A 24,466-nucleotide genomic window follows, 5' to 3' on the forward strand; every position below is an offset into this window, starting at 1 on the left:
CAAGACAAATTCATCACAGATCTAATGTTTGCTGAGGACAGCAGGTCTTTGGCAGACAGCGAAAGAGAAGACCATGACAACTTTGCTTCAGCATCATTTGGGGAAAAAAAAACCCTCAAAGTTTTCCAAATGTGTTGCCTACTCCAAATATTAGGAATTTCAATTTATGACAAAATACAAAATGAAATCATTAAAAAAAGATGTCACAATCAGTCTATGGCAGTGGATGCAATTCAGATGTGTTGAATGTAGTACTTCAGATACATCTGCCACATGGCCCCATGCCAACTTCCTTATCAATTGTCCTGGAAATCATGCTCGGTGGTTGTGATCAGCTCCAAAGAAAACTTGGCTGAAGCATATGGAAGAAAATCTAGCAAAACCTAGACTGAACCCAACAGAAGTGAAACAACTGGCCCACAACAAACAAAATTGTAGCCACCTAGTGTCTAGATACTGGTTCCGCTATTGGTCATTAGCAGATGTGAGCTATGTTCAATATATATAAGAGACTGAGGGCAATGTTAACATTTCTACTTCAAGGGTAACATCAATATACAAAGCACAGGGTGAAGGTTTAAAGTGCACACTTTTATTTTCTATTACAAAGGTTAAAAGAAACAAATTTGTTAAGAACGTTATTAGAACATCTACAGTATTATTTGATTACTGGACCTTGTGAAAGGTACTATTAATTACTCTTTAATAGTAAAGTGTGGTATTCTTAAAATATATTAGTACAGAGATATTTTGAAGGACTCTCGAGCTTATTACAAACCCAGCTTAGAAATAGAACATCTCCCTTCATTTGCTTTCCTCTCTCATTGCATTTCTAATGGACAGTCTGCTGGAAAGCTTGGTTAACCAGAATCCCATTCAAACTTACTCTTGCTTGATTTTCAGGGTATGGGAAAGGAGCCTACCAGCTTTTTTCTCTTTGGCATCTTATATGGTAATCACTCTTCTTTTATATAAAGAATAGGGCATTCCAAGATTTCAGAAGCACACTATGAATTAATACATACAATGACAAAATTTTATCACTCCCAAAAAGCTTTCTAAAAATCCTTCCCTTGCCAGCCTACCTATTAAACTATAGTCAACTATATCCTGTTGTTGTTGTTTTAATCCAGTTGTTCAGAGCACTGGACTTAAGTGCTGTAGGATACAGCAAGATGTAATATAGCGGAAACTGATGATCCTGTAACCTCTGTGATGATAAAGGAAAAGGAAACAAAAAGAGAGCCCCCTACCCGTGCCCAGTATCTCCCTCCTCAAAACAATAAACAGATTTTCTTTAATCATTAGCTGAACATTTATTTCTATGGATCAAACTTACAGGCTTGTACAAAATAGTAAGTTCATGACTGACTGGGATAATAATCCTTATACAATGCTTTATTTAATCCAGGAGAAATATTCCTCCCCTCCCAACATCTTCTTTCTTTCAATGAGAGATGCTATATTCCCTGGCTTGAGTCCTTTTCATTAACTCTCAATAAAAGATTCCTTCAATACCACACACATATATAATATTATATAGAGTGATATACTTAATAACTGTGTATATATGTCTTATGAAAGGAGTACATATATACACACTAGAACAAGTCTGGTAACAAAATACTGCAACACCACATACCAGGTTATCATATCAGGAAAAAAAATGAAAATTTCCACTGCAATGCTCAGAAATACGTGCACTCACCGTGCTCTAACATCATAATCCACAAGCCTTTTTGTCCCGCAGCACAGCTGTACTGACAAGGGTAGAAAAAGGCTACAACTAGTTTTAATTACTTTTTAAAAAGGAAATATTTTATTTAGCTCTATAATCTAAATAAATGCACATATCTTGTGTTGATACAGCATATGGTTATAATTATATTTCTAGATGCAGCAATTTAGAATTTTAAGCATCCATCTCTTATTTACCTCCATTTTTCTTAGAGAAATAGGACCAACAAATTGAAAACATAATAGTGTATTGTGTAATTTACTCAACACATCTATCCATGGGAAAAAGGGGTGTATCTGGCTCATTTAATTGCAACTGGGGTCCTGTGATTTCATTTAATCCGGAATCAATAATTAAGACTACAGTATTTAATTAGTAAGGCAGGAGACAAAGACCCACTCCTTTTATAAAAATCAACTTCTAGGATAATGGAAAGCATATAACAGAATCTGAAAAGTCTTCTTACAAATTCCATAACAATCAAACTGGGGGTGGGCTGGTTCAAACAATTTTCAACCCAAATATGTATGGGTTCCACAAAAGGATCACAATTAGAGAACATAACTACTTCTAAAAGGTTTTGAAATACAAAGATTCTCTATCTCATACGCACATTTCCCCAATCTGGCACCCTCTAGATATGATAGACAATTTCCTTCACTGCAGGCCAGCATAGTCAGTTACCATGTTCAGTGTTTACGATGGGGGTAGTAACAATCTAACACATCTGGAGGGCACTAGGTTGAATGGTGCTAAAATATTCTTCTTCAGAACTAAGCAAAAAGCATCCACACCTGTTTCTCAGAAAAACTGGTCTTTGGACCATTAAAATAAACCAAAATGCTTGCTTTTATACAGGGAACAGATGATCTTAGGCTAATTTTTGTGATGGGCAGAAATGGATAATTAAGTGTAAAAGTTACCAGGCAAGAGTGAGTCAGTAATCCATCTACCCTCAATTAATAATAGCAGGAAAAGATTGACATTTTATTCCCCCTACTAACTGCATTTCCCTTTATATTCATTATAAACTGATAATTTTTTCTTCTTCATATGAGCACGGATAGATCATCTTGACTGCTATTACTTCACTAGCAGAAAGGTATAACATTCTACAACATTCACTCTTCATTAAGGAAGAAAGGATTCGATATAAGCAAGCCTGCAGATTCTAGATAGATGATACCTTTATATGAAACCTTCACATTCAGATCACATCATGCTTTCATCCACCTTGCAAAAATATAAAAGCCAATTTTGTAGCACTATATATCCCTAAACATACTTGTACTTCCCTACCAGACCAGTAAAGATAACTGCACCACAAATGCTGAGGGTTTTTTGTTTACAGCAGCAAAATCCATACATTATGAATCATTTGTTTCTTCATAGCACATCAAGGGCTGTAACATTTTTTCTGCAGCCTGTTATAATAATTCTGTGAAATATTATCATCTTACTTTTTTTTGGACTTTACTGCTTAAGTAAGTACCACTGAGTTAGTGGGATTTAATTCCTACCAAAGATGCTTTAGATTATAGCTTCTTGAAATTTTTTTCAGAGGTACGTTAAATATTATTGGTTTAGAGGAGATTTTGTTGTTCTCTATTTAAGAAAAGGGATAGAAACTTAATTTTCTAGTCTTATCTTTAAATTCTGTTACTTTGGGATATGAAACATTTAATTGCAAGGAAACTCTAGCCTCTTTATTTGCAATTTAAATTAAACAGATGAATTTTTAAAATTTCTTTTGAAAAAAAATTTTTTTTTTGCTCGAGACCAAAATTATTAAGATACTTTTGTAATTAGTGCTAAATTATTAATGCCAAAGAAAGTTTACAAACCTGATTCTTTGGCATAATTAGATTTATAAAATCCACCTCTGGATAACAAATTAAATCCCTTCTTCTCATTTCCATTATTACTGTTTTTTCATAGCGACCAAAATTGTACCCACTACAGAGAATACTACAAGTATGGTGGAAATGTTTCTTTTTCAATAAACAAACAGATTCTCTGCAGAAACCCAAATATTAACATTTTTTTGTGCATGCAAATCCTCAGATATCTTAAAAGTTCTTTGTGAAGAAGCAAAAATTAACTGTTGTGATTGCTGACACACCATCAGAAATAAAAATTAGCTTTAACTCACGTACATTCGTATGAGGCCTAAATCAATCATCAGTTATCTATTTGCTTTTTAGGTAATCTTTAATATGAAAAAATAATTGCTTCCAAAGACAGCTAATGATGAATTTTCTAATGGCATGTGACAGGATTAAAATTCTTTGTCCTCTTTCATCTGTTATGGAATTCTGGGTATAAGGAGAAAGAGATATTCTTTACTATTATTTCTTTTACTGCTCTTAAGTAGTATTGAATAGCAGATACTTTTATTACTACTGGTTAAAAGCAACCACCAGAATAACCTGAATGTTTTAGAACCAGATTGAATTGGGGGAAGCTAATATCTTATTCACATTTAATCTTGTATTGTTAATTTCAACACTGTGGTTTGTGACCCAGCACACAAGCATCTACCCTGAACAAAAGCCTGCATCTTTGACACTTCTCCTCCTTCTGTGCTTGTTTCTGTAATACTACAATATCCCATCAAAAATTAAATGCTCAAAATAAGAATCTGGACGTTGGGAATTAAAAAGAGAAACATCTTCTCTTTTACGAGAGAAGAAGAGACAAAGCAGCTGGTAATGGACTGAAAAAATCTGGAAAACAAAATGATAGAAGCATTGTGTTCCCTGGCTGCAGATGATTCAATCCTTAATTCCATTCAACATCAGTGAATCATTTTGATTATCTTACAATCAAAGCCACGGTATTGAAACAATTATCAGTCTCTTTGTAACTGTCCCAACTTCATCTTACTCCAGTTCTGAAAAGTCTGCTTGTTTCCCCCACCACCCAGGAATTATATACTATCTCGTAATAGAAAGTTGTATTTGCCAAAGTCATCATCTCGAGGGCACAGCAGCATATCCTTGCGGGCTTTAGCCAGTTTCTGCTTCATTACTTCCCTGCGATCAAGCCATTCTGTCAACTCATCTTGACCATGAGCAAAGCGACATTTCTCTCCTTCAGGACAGCCTTTTGTCTTCTGGAATCTGTAAGAGGGCAGCACACAACTGTCAATTTTTTAACAGAAATGTCTCTTCTTTTAATTCTCTAGTATCTGTAGTCAGAAGGTTAATTTCAAATTACAGAAAAATCTTTCCCTAAAGCCCCAACAGCATGAAAGCGACAAATTTTTCAGCAAACAGTCCAGATCAGTTTTTAGCTCATGTGGAATCTGGATCAGTAGCAACAATGTTCACCTTTAAATGAACAACCTGAAAATACATATATCAGTTATGAGGACTACCTGAAGAGTGAATGGTAGAAGAAAGAAACTATTGAGCAAGATTTAGAGCTTCTGAAGTGATCATCACAGGAATAAACACTGTTTATTTCCTAAATAAAGTTCCTATATCAACCATAAGAATACAATGTACTAATTTGCTTAAAATACTCTAATTCTTTAATTAGAGGACATAAACATATTACACCTTAATGGATGTTTAAGCCCATCTTTGTAAAATGTACATCCAGCAAGAAAAATTCTACATTTAAATCAGTGTTTCTCAGCCGTGGCAACTTTAAGATGTATGGATTTCAATTCCCAGAATTCCCCAGCCAGCATGCTAGGAAGTTCTGGGAGTTGACGTTCATATATCTTAAAGTTGCCAAGGTTGAGAAACACTGATTTAAAGGCTGATCTGCTGCCAAGCAAAGATACCTGAATGTGAGCCATAAACTTAGCAGAGATGATTTTCTTTAAACTGTAGTTATGCGGGAATTTCACACGCACTCCCTACTCACCAGGAGTACATGACTTGGAAAAAGGAAAATGTTACGCGTTGTACCTTTCACACAACCGGAACTCTCCCATTGGGAAGCGGTAATTCCAGCAGCTGGAGTCGTTGTCAGATGTGAAGACTTTCTCCTTATGCTTCTCGGACTGGATGTGCTGCTGCCACTGCTTCTTACTGTTGCTGTTCTTTCCACAAAGCCAGCAGTGGTAACCCATCTGACCACCAGGGAACAAGAGAATACAGTTCTAGACCTTCACTAGATTGCACTGGCAACTGTGCTAAGAAAGGCCAGGAAGCCCTTTATTGTCTAATAAAACCTACTCTTCCATGGCTAAACCTATTGTTCTTCTGAGGATCCATGCTTCTTTTGTTAAATAGCATTAACTGAGAATCAGCTAAACATGTTCTACTGCTGAAGTAGTTAAGTTTCTTAGGGATGGAAAACCACTCAGGAGCCCAAGATAATGATCTTGCTAAAGGTGGCACATATTTTTCTGTTTCCACTTGATCATTTAATATGAATACTTGACGGAGCAAGTCCTGCTGGACTTATCACCACAGGTATGAATTACTAAAACTTTTCTAATTTCATGCTATTATTCATGTGTAGATTGGAATAGGGTAACATTTGGTTAGTTTTCTTCTTTAAAAAAAACGTATTAGTTTGATTTCTATCTAAATGTAACCAATAAATGTAGAATGACCTAACTCCGTATCTTACTGATTAACAAAACTTAAGTTACAACAATGTGTGTACCGACTGGCTTCTAAAACCTCTAGAGCTTTTTAGGAAAACATATGTAATTGATTAAATGGCCCTCAACCTTCTATTCCAGGGTAGGCAATCATTCTATATGTGACAATATATGATGGGGTTGGCTGAAGCTGGCAGCAGGACTGCTCCCGTTGTTCCCGATACTCTTCTCTCACACAGAAATCTTCTTGCCCAAGTTACTCATCATACCCATACAAACTCTTCCAAACCCCTCTGCTCATAGGGAGACAGGTCTAAACTTTTCTCCCTGTGTAACGAGATCATAGCATCCCTATCTCCAACAGAGCACACGGAGAAGAACCATGATTTAAAGCAGGAGTATAAAACGAAGGGAAGATTTTTTCTACATACTGCCTTCCCAAGTTGATAAGCTGACAACCACTTCATCAGCTCATCAAGCAGCTGTGTTTGGGCTTCAGAGATGGCGAGAATAGCTCTTGGGGATGACTCTTTTCATGTGCCATCTTCTTTAGCAACATTTGGCAAAACTGGCAAAATCCAGCAGCAGCTGGTCATGTATAATGTTGCACTGAAGATCTCCATGAGATGCAAGTTGCTGACATGTGTTTCATTTTGTAGCATACTACCTTAAAAAAAATATGTGTGCAAAATAAACAAGAATCGCAATAGTATCTAGAATTTGATATTACCATGTCAGCATAGTCAGTGGGCATCTGGATCTGCTTCTCTCCTTCCCGTGATGTTAGAGGTGTTCCCTCTCCAGGTTTTCCAGGGTTGTGCTTTTTCAGCCACATGTCATAAGTCTGCTGCATATCCAAAACTGCAAGAATATACCAGCTGGATTAGTGAGAGTTACTTCTGCATCCTACCAATACAATGTCTCTAAACAGGAATGTTTGCTTAGCAACATTAAAAGCTTTTTATTACCAAGTCAGAATATTATTCAGTCTCACTCAGCACTCTTCAGATGCCGGACAAAAGTCTTCCTCAGCCCTGCTTCAGGATTCAAGGGACTGAACCTAGGATCTTTTCCATGCAAAGCACATGTGCTGTCATTCAGCTACAGCATCTAAAGACTGACAGAGTAGATGCCACTCTAACATCTTCTATCAGATGAAGTAGAAGGAATGCAAGTCCTTCTGAACAACTTATTATCTCGCAGGCATGGAGAGGATGTGGCTTTGAAACAGTTGCACAACTCAGCCCAGACTCTGCCTCATCCAGACCCCTTTTCAGGTCCTGGGCCTGGCCTAAGCTCTCACATCCTGGGGCATTTTCAAAGGCAGCCACTACTGAGAAAGCCAGAGCTAATCTTCCTCTTCATGACACTGCCAACTTCCTTGAGAAATCCCTTCTCCGCTGTAATGAAGCTAAAGTACCTTTCATTAATATCAGTGGAAGCTACTGTAAAACTTCACTGCAACACATGGACATTTTCAAGGGGGTATTATTCTGGTGATAATCATGGATTCAGGAAACAAGGGTTGAAATACTCATTTCAAGACATAAATCCCCAGCTTGAGATGATTAATGACTTACATTAGTGTTCATGTAACGTTAAGTCTTAGTTAATCTTTGTCTGCTTGCACACTATGTTTTAGAGGAAGCCAAAGTTAATATTGGCACTGAGCACTGGCACTGAACATTTATTATTTTCAATGAGTCCTTGGAAATGGGGATGGGGGAGCAACCAGAAGGTTAAAAAAAATCTGTAGCTCCCAATATATGTATAAATACATATTTACATATTCTACTCACTCTTGTTTTCTTTCATGAAGGTCCACATCTCTCTCTCTTCAGGGCTATGGGCAAAAGAGCAATTTCCAACATATTGGCATTTCCTACCATTTTGGGCATGAATACATAGCTGTGAAGAGACAGCAAAAGATATGGTCTTCAGAAATACTGTCTTTCTCATGAGAATGAAGCCAGCAGAGATCAAACAAGGAAAAGAGATGCCAAGTATTATGGATACATTACGCATCCACTAGTGATTCTATGGGGGCAACCTACTGTCCATATACAGCTCCTTGGAGGAGTGCAACCTACCACAGGTTTCTAAGCTGCTGCTACTCTGTTATGGAGTTCTGCCACTTTGGGCATGATTGTACTGGAGAACACAATGAATAGCATAAGCATTCCATTTTCCATTAGAATTACTCTACATCCAGCTCTCCAACTGCTTGCTTATAGAGCAGGCAGGAGTGAGATTTAATCATCTCAGCATCTCTTCCCTTCCCCACCTACAGTGGGGCAAAAAAGTATTTAGTCAGCCACCAATTGTGCAAGTTCTCCCACTTAAAAAGATGAGAGAGGCCTGTAATTTTCATCATAGGTATACCTCAACTATGAGAGACAAAATGGGGGAAAAAATCCAGAAAATCACATTGTCTGATTTTTAAAGAATTTATTTGCAAATCATGGTGGAAAATAAGTATTTGGTCAATATCAAAAGTTCATCTCAATACTTTGTTATATATCCTTTGTTGGCAATGACAGAGGTCAAACGTTTTCTGTAAGTCTTCACAAGGTTTTCACACACTGTTGCTGGTATTTTGGCCCATTCCTCCATGCAGATCTCCTCTAGAACAGTGATGTTTTGGGGCTGTCGCTGGGCAACACGGACTTTCAACTCCCTCCAAAGGTTTTCCATGGGGTTGAGATCTGGAGACTGGCTAGGTCACTCCAGGACCTTGAAATGCTTCTTACGAAGCCACTCCTTCGTTGCCCGGGCAGTGTGTTTGGGATCATTGTCATGGTGAAAGACCCAGCCACATTTCATCTTCAATGCCCTTGCTGATGGAAGGAGGTGTTCACTCAAAATCTCACAATACATGGCCCCATTCATTCTTTCCTTTACACGGATCAGTTGTCCTGGTCCCTTTGCAGAAAAACAGCCCCAAAGCATGATCACAGTAGGTATGGTGTTCTTTGGATGCAACTCAGCATTCTCTCTCCTCCAAACACGACGGGTTTAGACCAAAACGTTCTACTTTGGTTTCATCTGACCATATGACATTCTCCCATCCTCTTCTGGATCATCCAAATGCTCTCTAGCAAACTTCAGACGGGCCCAGACATGTACTGGCTTAAGCAGGGAGACACGTCTGGCGCTGCAGGATTTGAGTCCCTGGAGGCGTAGTGTGTTACTGACGGTAGCCTTTGTTACTTTGGTCCCAGCTCTCTGCAGGTCGTTCACTAGGTCCCCCCGTGTGGTTCTGGGATTTTTGCTCACCGTTCTTGTGATCATTTTGACCCCACAGGGATCTTGCGTGGAGCCCCAGATCAAGGGAGATTATCAGTGGTCTTGTATGTCTTCCATTTTCTAATTATTGCTCCCACAGTTGATTTCTTCACACCAAGCTGCTTGCCTATTGCAGATTCAGTCTTCCCAGCCTGGTGCAGGTCTACAATTTTGTTTCTGGTGTCCTTCGACAGCTCTTTGGTCTTGGCCATTGTGGAGTTTGGAGTGTGACTGTTTGAGGTTGTGGACAGGTGTCTTTTATACTGATAACAAGGTCAAACAAGTGCCATCACTACAGGTAACGAGTGGAGGACAGAGGAGCCTCTTAAAGAAGTAGTTACTGGTCTGTGAGAGCCAGACATCTTGTTTGTTTGTAGGTGACCAAATATTTATTTTCCACCATGATTTGCAAATAAATTCTTTAAAAATCAGACAATGTGATTTTCTGGATTTTTTTCCTCATTTTGTCTCTCATAGTTGAGGTATACCTATGATGGAAATTACAGGCCTCTCTCATCTTTTTAAGTGGGAGAACTTGCACAATTGGTGGCTGACTAAATACTTTTTTGCCCCACTGTACATGCCGGTTGATTAATGCAACAGTACAATGTTCTCTTAGCATACACGGTGAGAGAATGTAAACTTCCTCAGCCCTATGTATTGGGATGATGGAGGCACATTTTGGTATCAAAGGGGAGGGGAAAGAGGTGATAAAGGTAACAGTCTTGGCCATATGCATAGCCAGTTATTGCAGATCCTCAAGATGGTACCTACAAAATCTCCTGTGGCACCATGTTTAGCACCATGTGCTAAAATTCTGCACTTTCCTAAGGCTGGTCTTTGTTAACAGCTTTCAGATGGGGGGTTTACATGGCCCAGGTCTGGGCCAATCCCACCACCTGGCCATTAATAGTCACAAAGGACATGCAGGGACTAACAGGATTAATATGGAATAAAGTGTGCAAAAAAGCAATTGTTGTGCAGAACACAATGGTACGTGCTGCATTATAGGGACTAGACTCATGAACTCTTTCCTGCCTTCCTTTCTTCCAGAGTGACAGAACTACATTCTACCTTCACAAATATACAAGGATGACTTTATTTTCTTCATAAGTTGCTGCAAGTAAGCAATATGTACCGGTCTCCAGAAAGTCTAATTACGTCACTAGACTTTCCTCTTTTTCTCTCTAGTATTTGCTTTTCCCTACTCTCTGGCTACGCACATCACCTGTTTGCCTTTGCCTTTCCTTTAGTTTTCTTCTCCTTAAAGAGCCAAGATGAGGGAAGCTTGCTCCTCCTTTTACATCTCCACAGCTTTACAGCTGTGACAAATCCCTTTTCCTGTCTGCTGAGAGCTCGTGACCTCTGAAGGCCATGCCTCTACCAGATGTGTCATTCTCCTGCTTCCCTCTCTTTGGCAATGCAAAGCTGGATCCGTAATGCAGACCAAACATATGACAGGGTTATGGCCTTCAGGTCCAGTTATAAGATTTACATAGGGATCTGGTTGGCCACTATACTAAATAGGGACATTGAACTACTCTAGTTGGCAAAATTTTTCTTACATTTCTTAGATAATATTTCTATGGTCACACATTGCCTCAACAATATGTTCCCCCATCTGTTTAGCACTGAATCAACCATCTAGGCAAGGTCTTCAAACTTTAGTGTCTTACCCTCCTCTCAAGACATTTCCTTAAAATGGGGGGGGGGATCATGATAGATATATTTCAGGGTGTGGAGCTAAACTCAGTTCTACTCCAGTAGCCTCAAAATGCCATGGTCATTTTTTAAGACAAAAAAAATCCATGACAAAATTCAGATAAAGATTCTGAAGGCCCATTTGCCAACTCTTTTGCCACATCAGAAAGTAATTCTGGATCAAAACACCTCTCTTCAGGAAATGGATACAAAACACACTAGATTCCTAAGGTGGACCTAATCCAGCCTTACACACTAGTGACCCCTACTTCTACCATTTGAGAACTGCATCTACAACTCAGGGGAAAAACAAGTTACAAGCCATTGTCACTTAACATTTGGTGGACTGATGCATGGCATTATAGGGCAGCTTTTTCATTTGTATTCTGCTACTTTTTTCCTTAAGCAAATGTCCACCAAAATAAATGTCTACTAAAAAACACAGGGTTGCCATGTTATCCCCAAGCAATCATATCATTTATTTTTCCAAGGCAAGGAGGAAACTATTTTGATTGGGACATGAAATATGACTATGAAATATGAAAGATCAGCACTGTACCCTTGCAAAAGGCAGTTACGTAGTCTGAGGGTAAAGTTTTAGCCATAGCTTTTGAAGGTCAAGAAGTTTCTATGCCCTACAAGGCTTTTCACGTAAGTTTTCATATGAGTTTTGGAACTCATGGATTGGATACAACTCCTGAGCAAAAATTACTTGATCAATTAACAGTACTCTAGTTAATATATAGTACACAAGGATGCCCTTTAATGACAGCTCAGAAATTGCAGCTTTGCAGCTACACCAAAGTAGAATCCATCTTCTGATTGCTTCTTCAAATTTAGAAAGCCCTAAATGGCATAGAATCTAGGAACGTTAAGGGCTACCTTCTTTTACACAAGCTGGTCAGTGTATTAAGATCAACCTGAAAGTTTCTTTCCAGGTCTCACTGCAGCTAAAATAAGATGGGCAGGAAGACAGTGCCTGAAGATAGGATATTTTCAGGAATGGCACCCTGACTTTGGAATTCTGTCCCCAAAGAGGTTTTCTTAATGAGTTCGATATCTTTGGGCATGAAATGTAATCACACATACCAAGAACAGTTGAAGAAAGACTTCTATTGCTCTTTAAAAAAATTGTACAATTCTTAAAAGACCACACCCTGAAGTTACATTGCAGTTTCCCATTTCCATTCTAGAATTAAAACCATTCATGGTATTAGAGGAATGATCAGTTTGTCATCTCCCTCCCTCATTCTTACTCATCACTCATGTATGCAAACAAAGTATTTTCGCTTTTTGCTCAAAGGAAAGAGGCAGACATCCCTATTAGAAATGGACTGAATTGATATTTCAAACAATACTAAAAAACTTCACACAATTTTACCAATCAACAAAGACACAACAATTACATTGAATAACATTTCCTTTCATACTAGACTTAAATTTTGTGGTTTTTTTCAAAGGCAATAGAGCATATTAGAATTTTTCTTAGGAAACATTTGCCCAAGGACCCACAAGAAGTCTATGCAAATGCACATCTCAATGCATGCATCGACATGTACTTTTTCACCTAAATAAAGATGCATATAAAATGTGGCTATTTCTAGCCCTCTTCTCCTTCAGAAAAGTTACTCCCAAAAGTAATAGATTCAGTTGTGACTGTGTTGTTTTTATTTTTTAAGTGTTGTTTTTATTTTTTAGAAGTTCTTTTTAAAACAAATGCTTGAATAACTATTCGGTTCTTCATATCACAGAATGTTATATCTTTTCTAGCAGAAAATCAGCTTCTTTTTATATCTGTTGCTCTACCTGTAACCTGCATTAAAGAAAGAGATGTAAGTTGGTTTGGTTCTCACTTTCAGAACCAAATAATTCTTCATGAGACAGTACAATTAATTAAATTAATTTGAATTTATATTTCAATGGGCATCAAATACTTTCTCAATATTTAATTGCAGATACCTCTGGACTTCAGTACTGACTACAGAGCATCTCCTTCACCATTTGAGCTCTGGCTCCCTTTTCCCTCATACAGATCCTCAAGCATGATAGGATAGGCAGTGTTATACAAAGAACAGCATTACTTACATCATATTGCTGAGGGAAATTGCGGATAGAAGGCAAGGGTCGGACAGATACCCACTTTTTTTTTGCTTTGGACATCACTAGCAGGACACGGCGTTCCTTGGTCCAACTGGAGGAAGCACGTTGTAGAGAACAGACAAGCAGAAAACAAATGTTATGAAAACGTTACGTCACCATAACAGAACTTTAAAAGTGATTATTATTACTAAGCTCAGCTTTCATAGCAACCAAAGAAGGGTCCAAATGGGTGAACCATAATCCCACAGAGGAAAATGTTATGACAGCGGGAGCATACGCTTATCATCAATGTAAACTGAACAAAGAAATTGCAGCAGCACATAAGCTGTGGGCAGCCTATCTAGTCATGAATATTTATATACTGCACTAAAAAATAAAACCGAGCAGTTATTTCAATATATGATAGCAAAATAACGGCAGGAGGAAGTTCCACATCACAGTGAGAGGAGAAAACAGAGCAGGAAAAGGTACCTACCAGTGGTGTGCTTTGGCACTACAGTATTTGAGGTCTTTGTCTGGTTCCACAACTTGCCCATTTCTCCAACACTGGCCACACACAAATTTCATCTGGAGGTCAAAAGTGTTGGAAGTGGGAGTTCTGACAGAAGCCTAAAATCAGGAAGGAGGGAGAAGCAAAGTTAACTGAGAAACCTGTGTTTTAAGATAATTCGTCATGTGTATGTTCTTTTATAAAAAAGGGCAAACAACAAAACATGGCTATAAAAAATCCAAACAATTAGATAAGAATCCTTGTTGATAATTTCCCATCATCACCAAGTGAGAAGCTGAAAGAAGACTGTACATACAGGACTGAAAATAGAAACTCACAGAATCACCTATGTACAGTATGTGTGTATGCATGTATGTGAACACACACACACACAGGGCAAATCTACTCTCTGTTCTCTAATAAACTAAGAAGCCATCTGCTTCTGCTTTCCCAATAATGCAGGATACAAGAAAGTTGATGGCACAATGTGGTGCTTATAGTACTTTCATGATCCTGATGCTAAAATTACAACTGAATCACTCACTAGATGTTTCCATTTTTTAGACAGTTCAGGGCTGTACAATTCTTGTCATAGCATATGGTCTGGAGTGGCAGAATAGCCTGCACAATATTATCTTAAGAAAAATACATACGTGCGGCTCTTTTTATTTAATTTATTTATTTATAAAAACTTATATAGCTGCTCATATTGTAACAACAATCCTGGGTGGCTCATAAAGTAGTAAAAACAGCAGAATCCCCCAAGCCATCAAATACAAATCAATTTTAAAAAACTCTATTAAAACTCTATAAAAAAACCTATGGCACCCAGGGCAGCACTCTCCCATATATCCACACACTATCTTGCTGGGCTCCAGCCTCATCCCACCCCAACACTTGTGGGAAGAGCCAGATCTTCAAGGCCTTCTAGAAAGCAAGGAAAGTGGGGGTCTATTAGATCTCTGGGGGAAGAGTATTCCACAGGGCAAGTGCAGCTACAGAGAAGGTACACTTTTGAGAAGAAAAAAAGGTAAATTCTCCTTCAAGTCAAGCTTAACTCCTAGTAATTTCATGGGTCCATCTTTTCATTTTGTTGACAGAATAGTTTACTACTGCCTTCTTTGGGGATTTTTTCCAAATCCTAGTCTAGCTCTAGAGGCTGCCCATTCAGGTACTAAACAAAGCCAACCCTGCTTAGCTTCTGAGCACAAACAAGGTCAGCCTTATAACAAGCTTTCCCAAATTGCACTCTTGACATACAGTGGGGCAAAAAAGTATTTAGTCAGCCACCAATTGTGCAAGTTCTCCCACTTAAAAAGATGAGAGAGGCCTGTAATTTTCATCATAGGTATACCTCAACTATGAGAGACAGAATGGGGAAAAAAATCCAGAAAATCCCATTGTCTGATTTTTAAAGAATTTATTTGCAAATCATGGTGGAAAATAAGTATTTGGTATTTTGAATATCAAAAGTTCATCTCAATACTTTGTTATATATCCTTTGTTGGCAATGACAGAGGTCAAATGTTTTCTGTAAGTCTTCACAAAGTTTTCACACACTGTTGCTGGTATTTTGGCCCATTCCTCCATGCAGATCTCCTCTAGAACAGTGATGTTTTGGGGCTGTCGCTGGGCAACACGGACTTTCAACTCCCTCCAAAGGTTTTCCATGGGGTTGAGATCTGGAGACTGGCTAGGCCACTCTAGGACCTTGAAATGCTTCTTACGAAGCCACTCCTTCGTTGCCCGGGCAGTGTGTTTGGGATCATTGTCATGGTGAAAGACCCAGCCACATTTCATCTTCAATGCCCTTGCTGATGGAAGGAGGTGTTCACTCAAAATCTCACGATACATGGCCCCATTCATTCTTTCCTTTACACGGATCAGTCGTCCTGGTCCCTTTGCAGAAAAACAGCCCCAAAGCATGATGTTTCCACCCCCATGCTTCACAGTAGGTATGGTGTTCTTTGGATGCAACTCAGCATTCTCTCTCCTCCAAACACAACGAGTTGAGTTTAGACCAAAACGTTCTATTTTGGTTTCATCTGACCATATGACATTCTCCCAATCCTCTTCTGGATCATCCAAATGCTCTCTAGCAAACTTCAGATGGCCCCAGACATGTACTGGCTTAAGCAGGGGGACATGTCTGGCACTGCAGGATTTGAGTCTCTGGCGGCGTAGTGTGTTACTGATGGTAGCCTTTGTTACTTTGGTCCCAGCTCTCTGCAGGTTGTTCACTAGGTCCCCCCATGTGGTTCTGGAATTTTTGCTCACCATTTTTGTGATCATTTTGACCCCATGGGGTGAGATCTTGTGTGGAGCCCCAGATCGAGGGAGATTATCAATGGTCTTATATGTCTTCCATTTTCTCATTATTGCTCCCACAGTTGATTTCTTCACACCAAGCTGCTTGCCTATTGCAGATTCAGTCTTCCCAGCCTGGTGCAGGTCTACAATTTTGTTTCTGGTGTCCTTCGACAGCTCTTTGGTCTTGGCCATAGTGGAGTTTGGAGTGTGACTGTTTGAGGTTGTGGACAGGTGTCTTTTATACTGATAACAAGGTCAAACAGGTGCCATTACTACAGGTAACGAGTGGAGGACAGAGGAGCCTCTTAAAGAAGTAGTTACAGGTCTGTGAGAGCCAGACATCTTGCTTGTTTGTAGGTGACCAAATACTTATTTTCCACCTTGATTTGCAAATAAATTCTTTAAAAATCAGACAATGTGATTTTCTGGATTTTCCCCCCCCATTTTGTCTCTCATAGTTGAGGTATACCTATGATGAAAATTACAGGCCTCTCTCATCTTTTTAAGTGGGAGAACTTGCACAATTGGTGGCTGACTAAATACTTTTTTGCCCCACTGTATCCTAGCTACGCTATTGGCCAGGGAATTCTAGAAGTTAGAGTTTCAGCATATCTGGAGGATAGGAGATTGTGGAAAGGTTGTGTACAGATTAACATGTTTCTAGATCAGATTTCACCAACCTGGAATCCCATTGGATGTACTGCTCAATTTCCATCATTCAGTGAGACATAAAGAGAGACCTATGTCAGGAAATGCTATTGACACAAAGAGCTTTTTGTGCATCAAGCATCCTGAATAAATACACTAGACAGTTTCAAGCCACAAAAGCTACGTCAATCTAAATGCTAATCACTGTTAATATAAATAGTAAAACAAGAGTAGAACAGATTAGTACTAAAGGTAAAGGTCAAAAGAATAATGATGATAAAATACAAAATTGTAACAAATTTTATTTATATTGCAATTTGGAGGGCACTCAATTCCTGATGACTGCACAGCTTACAATTTAAAAAGAGATAAAAGAAAAAAAACATAAGTGGCCTAAAGACAAATATATAAACAAAAACCCATCCAACAGGCGCTCAACCCTCAACCTACCTCAAGGCCTGGGAGCTTCCTGAATGTCCTCAGGGTGGGTGCCATCCAGAACCTGGGGGGGGGGGGCATCATTCCAGATGGTAGGCACATTGACAGAGAAGACCTGCCTTCTGAGTCCCACTAGATGATATTAGGGACCTGGAGTGTGCCCACTCTACTGAATCTTACCAGATGGACAGAAACAGCGAGAAACAGGAAGCCCTTCAAATAGCCTGGCCCTATGCCATGAAGGGCTTTATATGTGTTAACAAGCAGTTCCCCAACAGTCAGTAGTCATAGAATAAAGCTATTATCTCTGCCATAGGTTCAGGAAAATAAGGGTGCAACTTCAATCAAATACACCCAGTGGAGACAAGTAATAGAATCTATCCCTTAGATATCTGTTCCGTAATGCCTGCATTTTTTTAATACCTAACATGGAACTTAAAAATGTAATGACGACAGTTATCAGTGTATTAGATAATTTTAAGAGGTAATGAGCATATGACAAAAATCAGAGTGGTTTAGAGGCAAGTACCTAAGAAACTAGTGCCTTGAACAGAGCCTTGAACAGTTCTTTCAATCCAGCACGATAAGTTTCAACTGGCTCTTTCAAGAACTTAATACAACAGAACAGGTTTTCTAAGGTAAGCAGTCCAAAGACTTTGCACAATATAAACTTTTGCCAGATAAAACCATGTTCATACATGGGGAGGAGATTAAGCAGGAAGCCAAAGCATTTAGTAGACATGATTGTATCTGTAAAAACAAGACACAGATTGACTAACTTCATAGCAACGTTACATGGAAATTAGAAGTTGCTAAGTGTTCACTGGATTAATTGAGCCCAAAAGGCGTCAGGTAACAGCAGCATCTGCTGTTGTGAAGCCAAGAGAACATTAAAAGTTGGTAATTAAACTGTACCAAGCACAGGTTTAAAAGCTCTGGCTCAACAAAGTTTGGATTTGTTATTCCCAATAAGGAAGAAGCACACTTCAAGAGAAAGGGTAGGGCTTGGAGCTTAGTGATATAGTACTAAGTGATGCTAGTGAGACCTCTAGCATTGTATGAAGTGCTCCTGTTTTTGTTTCATCCAACCATGCCTTCTTTACATACCTCTCCCAGTTTGCTTTTTCTTTTCACCCAGAGAATCCTGAGTTTTGTGATCAATGGACATATTCCATTTGTATTATTTTTGTTCCTTTCATTTTCACCCAAATATTTTATTTTACTTCTGCAAATCTTGATTTTCCCCAAGCATGTTGATGCCACTTTCTTGTAGTCCTATTTATCTCAGACTGAGTTCATAATTAATATACATGAAACTTATATTAACTTATATTTGAATCTCCAAGTAAGATTCAAAATGATTCTTATCTGCAGCCTTAAGGAGGTACTGCCAACCAGTGTAGACATTACAATGTGACAAGACAGATCACTGGTCTAGCCTGATGTAAGTCAGCTTTCTAGAGAGGTTTGGGATGAGGCAGCTCTTCTTAGATATGAGAAAATATAAAGTTTTTGTCATCTTCCCCTAGCTTTGATTTAGTAAATCCCCATCAGAATTTGCCAATGCTACTCCAGCTGATGACAATTTTCACACACACTTATTTGCAAGAAATCGTTATAGTACAACAACTAAGACCTGCACATAATTGGCAGTTGGAGGGAATCTAACTACAAGGAACACTGCTGAAAGTACATCCAGAAATTCTTTCCAGAATTAATCTAGCTTCAGAAAGCATGCAATGTGTGCCTCAAGTAAGGAGCAGCAGAAAATCAGAGTTGTCCAAAGCAGTCTTCTTCTCTCACTCCAATTCTGAAGATTTATTTCAACTTTCAACACCCTCTAGAACAACATCCCCCCCTCCGCAAGATAAGGAAAGTGCCCTCTCTCCAAGGGCTCCAGAAAGCACTTGAAATCTGGGTTTGATCCCAGGCCTGTGGTTAATATATTGCTGTTTTGAGGGGGGGCCTGTTTGGTTTTGTTTGTGTCATTTTTACATTGTTTTAATCCGGGCTGTCTGTGTGGTTTTAGGTTTTATCTGTTTTTATGGATTTTGGGTGGGGAGGGGGTTGTAAAGTCCATGGAAGTTGGGCAGCTATAATAAATTTAAATAAATTAATAAACTTGCTGCTTTTGTAAGCATGCATGTTCATTCTGAATGCCATCAAATAATGAAAAAAGGAGGATAGGCTGCCCTTCTCATTACAGCAGGAGTGAGCGTTCTTTTCAGGCAATGGGTGCCACTGTGCAATTTTACACAACTGCATGGTTGCCAAAAACACATTTTTAAAATGTCCAAAATCTACTGAGAGATTCTGGTGGTCTTGCTTCTGCAATCTCCTATTTCTTTTGATATCTTGCGAGATTTCTTGAGAACACTGAACTGTCATGAAGTCTGGCAATCTTGTGAGGTTTCTGCCATTTATAAAGTGTATTTTTAATTTGGGTCTCCACAGTTCCTATCTAGGGGTACTGTGACTGTGTTGTTACATGCAAATACCACACTGCTGGTCCTTGTATCAGAGTAGTACTGACACCAGCTCCAGAGCTGGAACCAACATTATTCCATGCCTCTGAATAAATCCATTTTATGTCTCTTGCATTGTTGTAACAATCAGGACCTTACGCCTACATTCCTACCCTACCTCCCGTCAACACCCACTAATCTTGCTCCTTTAGCATGAATATCTTCTCTCTCTGAAACTGAGCAAACTCAGGGAGGCAGTGAAGGACAGGAAGGCCTGGTGCAATATGGTTCATGGGGTCACGAAGAGTCAGACACGACTTAACGACTGAACATCAACAAATCTTCTCTCTCTATAATGGTAGTCCATGTGCACTTAGTACGATAAGAAAAATATCAAAATGACAACATCTTCCTTGCTCCATGAAATCCTGGAGACTCTGGGCCTGGCCAGGTCATTCCAGCCATCTTTTAAATCTTAAAGATGCTTTCTCTCTATATATTCATCTTTCAGAGTCTCACGGCCAGCCTTTTTCCCATCCCTTTTTGGTTTCCTTCTACAAACCTTATGTTACCTTCAGATGCCTATATAGCTATTACCATGACACACATGAAGCACCCAGGCATGCAGAAAGAATAATGTAGTACACATACAGTTCCCCACTTTTCTACCCTACGTTTTTTTAATGCTTGAAAATGTAACTTTCCCACAATAATGGAAATTATGCAGTATTACTCCTTAAGTGATCCAACCTGGTTAAGCAAATATGAAAGTGGATGGCAATGTCTAGCCAGACTTGGGGTGCCTTGCTTTGGTGGGCTACTACAACTCACTCATTTTAGTCCCAGGGTCTTAGGAATTCTTGTTCACCCTTTTCATATCTGTTCCTTGGTTCTATGTCAACTACATCAAATTTCTTACTGCTTACATTCACCCATGCTTTTCCTGGAAAAGCCTAAGTACAAAACAGCAAAATGGTGCCTAAGGCAGCTGCATTGTATGAAAATCTGCCTTGTGTTGCTATAGTTGCATCAAGTCACAATCTATAAAATATGCATTAGACAAGTCATAGCATGCCTACCTGAACTGAAAATGGTTGTCAAAAGAAATTAGAGACACTTATATGACGAATTCTATTTTACAGTAGGATAGATTATAGAAAGAAGAGAGTCACAATATAACTTTAGAGAAAGAGGTAAATCTACAGTTGTAACATAACTGCTGTAAAGATTGGAAGCCACTTCATAATATCATTTCTCTTTATTTTCTATTTTTCTTCTACGTTTTTTTTCTTTTTGCACTTCAGCTTTCCCTTTTTCTTCTTCCTTTTTCTTTCTTCCTTCTTACTTTTAGTTTGTATTAATTTTTACTCTTGTTTTTAAAACTTTCAATAAAATTATATTAAAAAAAAAGAAATTAGAGACACTTAGATGATAAGGAAAAAGGCAAATAATTATGTGTTCTAATTCACAAGCTGTTTTAGTTTAATGCCAGGATTGGACTCCTTGTGTTACTAACCAGCCAGGCACTTTTTCAGCACTCCAAAATGGCCCCCAAGAAGGGAGCAGCAGATTATAATCACAAAGTAATACTTTAAAAGTTGCAGCTCAGCTTTTCAAACAATAGCTTACAGATCAATATACTCTCCCCATAGTAACCATAATCATCTAAGAATCAATCTCATATCATCATCATTATCATCATCATCAACCAATTTAAATTAATGCCCGTAACTATCAAAATATTGTTTTTAAGATACAAAATCTTGGGATTTTATTTTCTTGCCTTTTTTTTTGTTCTGTACAGTTTTTTTAATATATAATTTTTAAGTAAAATCAATGAAAAATGAAGACACTGCATCTAACAACTTCAAGTATCAGCATGATGGATTGTTTATGTACGGCAATTGAAAAGGAGAGAATGGAGGGGGAGAGAGGAACAGTAGCAGCAAAATGTCTTAAAGGACATTGTACCATTTCAAGAGAGCAGATTGGTTTTCATGGTATAGAAGAAACTTCAAGGCAGACATAGCTTTGTTCTTCAATAACTAGCTGGCATTCTCTGCCTTCCAGCATCAATTACCTGAGTTGGCTGCTTGCTCCTCTATAATAAGAAATCCAACCTTCCCTCTGCCAAAATGTTCAGTGCACTACAAAAAACCATGTGCAGACATCACTCTTAAAGATCTATTCTTTAGATACTACCTCGGCTCTTTCATTCATATATTTGTATGTAGCAGACTGCATCCCCATCCACATTTACGCAAAGGCAGGTCCCATGTGTCCCATGGCACTTACTGTCTAATAACTCCATTTAGGGCTGGAGTCTTAGACACAATGCCCTCAATGGCTAAGAGCACTTTTTATTCGCTCAGACTGATAGAGCAGCTGCCAGAGAAATAGTTTAGCATCTCTTATACAAGCACTCCTAACCTCTCTCTTGAATTTCTGCAATACATTGTATGCTGTGCTATCTCTGAAGGTTGTTCAGAACTTCAGTCAGTCCAAAACAGAGCTGCTCAGTTACAGCCTGGGACTGTTTGCTACAATTATATCATCCTAATACTTTGTCAGTCATGCTGGTTGTCATTCCTTTTCCAGATCAGATTCAAACAGTTGGTGCTGAATGTTAAACTCTTGAATGGTTTGGGGCCAGATTACAAAAAATAGTTTTTGTCCCCATGTTCCTACTTGAGTGGCTCCAATGGGAAGGGACTGGAACACCTTTCCCCAGGGAGCATTCTGATAATTGTCTTTTGTGCACCACATTTAAACACTGCTCTTCTCTGAGGCATTTAAACTTTTGATAGTTTAATTTAAGCTTCCACATTACTCTGGAATAATGGCTTTTGCACATGCTTCTTTTATTTTTATTTCCTGACTATTTTATTCTTTTACATCTTTTATTTTTAACGTCTTTAATCTATTCAGGCAATTCTGATTTTTATAAGGATTAAAAAAGAACTAGATAGATTACCATATTGTTGTTTGCTTTGCCAGCATGCGCCTCCATTTGTTGCCAATACTTTTTAGATTCTTGTACAATATCTTCATGGGTCATTCCTAGGATGACAAAAGTAGGTTCAGAGATTCAATGGATTATAAGATACTAAAACCTTTTCATCACTTTGTCCTATCAGTGAGGAAACAAGTATTTCTGAGATGCTCCTTTTCCTAGAATTTAATAAGAATCCACTATATAATAGCAAATATTGGAGAACATGGGTTTACACTGAATAGTAACAAAATTTTCATAAGTGTACATGAGAGGTCATATGATACATCTTCCACCTAAAATTTAAAAACAAACTTTGGAATTATTGCCTTTAGCTAATAACTGGATGAGCATTACCTCTCTATAGCAAGGGTTGTAACAATTCAGTCCAAATCAGTTCCCCAAGCAGGTTCTACAATGTTCCACAGAATACACAAACTAGTCAAGGATTATGCTTACTATGAACTATAGTAACTATTCTAATTAGGAACTACTAGTTGTGTGTGTAACTGCAAGTGCAAGAATTGGAGTAGAGCCTACCTCCTCTTTCACTATATACACACACTCATTCAAGCCACTGTCTAGAACTGGTAACTTCTGCCAAGTCCGAGAGAGAGGGCTGGATGGAATATTAAAGGTAGGTATTCCTCCATTCAATAATGGCCAAAATATTGCGCTGCTCAAGGATCCAAACAGAGGTGAGGAAAGTGGTTCTACTGATACCTATATTTATTCATTTCTGCACAAATGTTGCAAAAGTATTATTGCAAGGCACGCAAGCCAAATGTCCAAAAACCAGGCCTACCCTCAGCCTTCCCTCCTGATCTCCAATCCACAGTTACTCTCATCAATCCTGTAGACATAGCCAGAGACCCAATTTACAGCAACTACTTTTTTTCAAAGTTTACAATATTCATATCTAAAACTCTTCCTTCAAATCATTTCCATCATATAATCAAGTATGTAGGACATTAATTAAGGTTGTCTCACTGGACACAATAGATTGTATTAGAAGGCACATGCAGTTCTCTGACCAAGTATATTGTACAAGTAATTTAAAAAAAATCCTCTTTTGCCTTTCTTCAATTTCTGGATGACATTCTCAGTGGGAACTCAGAGAAACAGTGTGCACATGGAAGCCTGCAAACTAACCTCCCTGCAACCCTTCAGACAATCCCAGCCAAGTGATCACTCACCAGAATATTGCTGCAGCAGCCAAACTTTAAGCTCGATAAAGCTGTGAGCAAAATGGCAACTATCTTCACGCAAGCAGCCATAACGCACTTCATGCCGGCAGACATCAAACTGAAAATGCTCCTGAAACTGGCGGATTTTAGAGTATTTTAGAGAAGTGGAACGAACAATGTGAACCAGACACCTGCAAAAAAAGAGAGATTCATTCATATTAATCCTCATTAAAAAGTCAGTTACTGAGTATATTTAAAGATAGAACTGAGTCAAAACCAGCCATTTTCCCATTTGCAATGTCCACACATCTGATACTTGGGAGGGGGTAGTTCCATTTCAGTAGCTATCATCATCCAGCTTCCAGATCCCGTGAACCCACTCTTGCTGTCCAAGCCATCTTTCTGGAAATCAGTGTGTATCTTTAGATCAGGTTATATTAGGACTACTTGTATCTGTATTAAGCTCCCCAAGTGTTACGGCTAGTATTAGGATAACTGATCATTGGTCCCCTAATAGCAACACTTACATTATTAGTACAAAGGAAAAG

General features: G+C 38.6%; 1 protein-coding gene across 7 annotated transcripts in view; it reads right to left on the reverse strand.

Moving 5' to 3' along the window:
• Positions 1–576: 576 nt before the first annotated feature.
• The window catches only part of ZC3H7B (zinc finger CCCH-type containing 7B), a 50,529-nt gene continuing 26,639 nt past the window's right edge, over positions 577–24,466 (reverse strand). For all 7 annotated transcript variants that reach the window (XM_007425682.3, XM_088141003.1, XM_025165080.2 and 4 more), the window contains exons 16-23: positions 23,928–24,109; positions 22,714–22,799; positions 13,864–13,997; positions 13,374–13,479; positions 8,102–8,210; positions 7,033–7,163; positions 5,659–5,822; positions 577–4,860 (exon numbers count right to left, since the gene is read on the reverse strand). In XM_007425682.3, coding sequence (XP_007425744.1) covers positions 4,668–4,860; positions 5,659–5,822; positions 7,033–7,163; positions 8,102–8,210; positions 13,374–13,479; positions 13,864–13,997; positions 22,714–22,799; positions 23,928–24,109 — 1,105 coding nt within the window. In that variant the 3' untranslated portion in view covers positions 577–4,667. The remainder of the gene's footprint in view (positions 4,861–5,658; positions 5,823–7,032; positions 7,164–8,101; positions 8,211–13,373; positions 13,480–13,863; positions 13,998–22,713; positions 22,800–23,927; positions 24,110–24,466) is intronic.

Source organism: Python bivittatus, unplaced genomic scaffold (genome assembly GCF_059951505.1).
Source record: "Python bivittatus isolate LINGU-HERP-01145 unplaced genomic scaffold, Pbiv_v1 ctg000330_np1212, whole genome shotgun sequence".
Taxonomy (NCBI): domain Eukaryota; kingdom Metazoa; phylum Chordata; class Lepidosauria; order Squamata; family Pythonidae; genus Python; species Python bivittatus.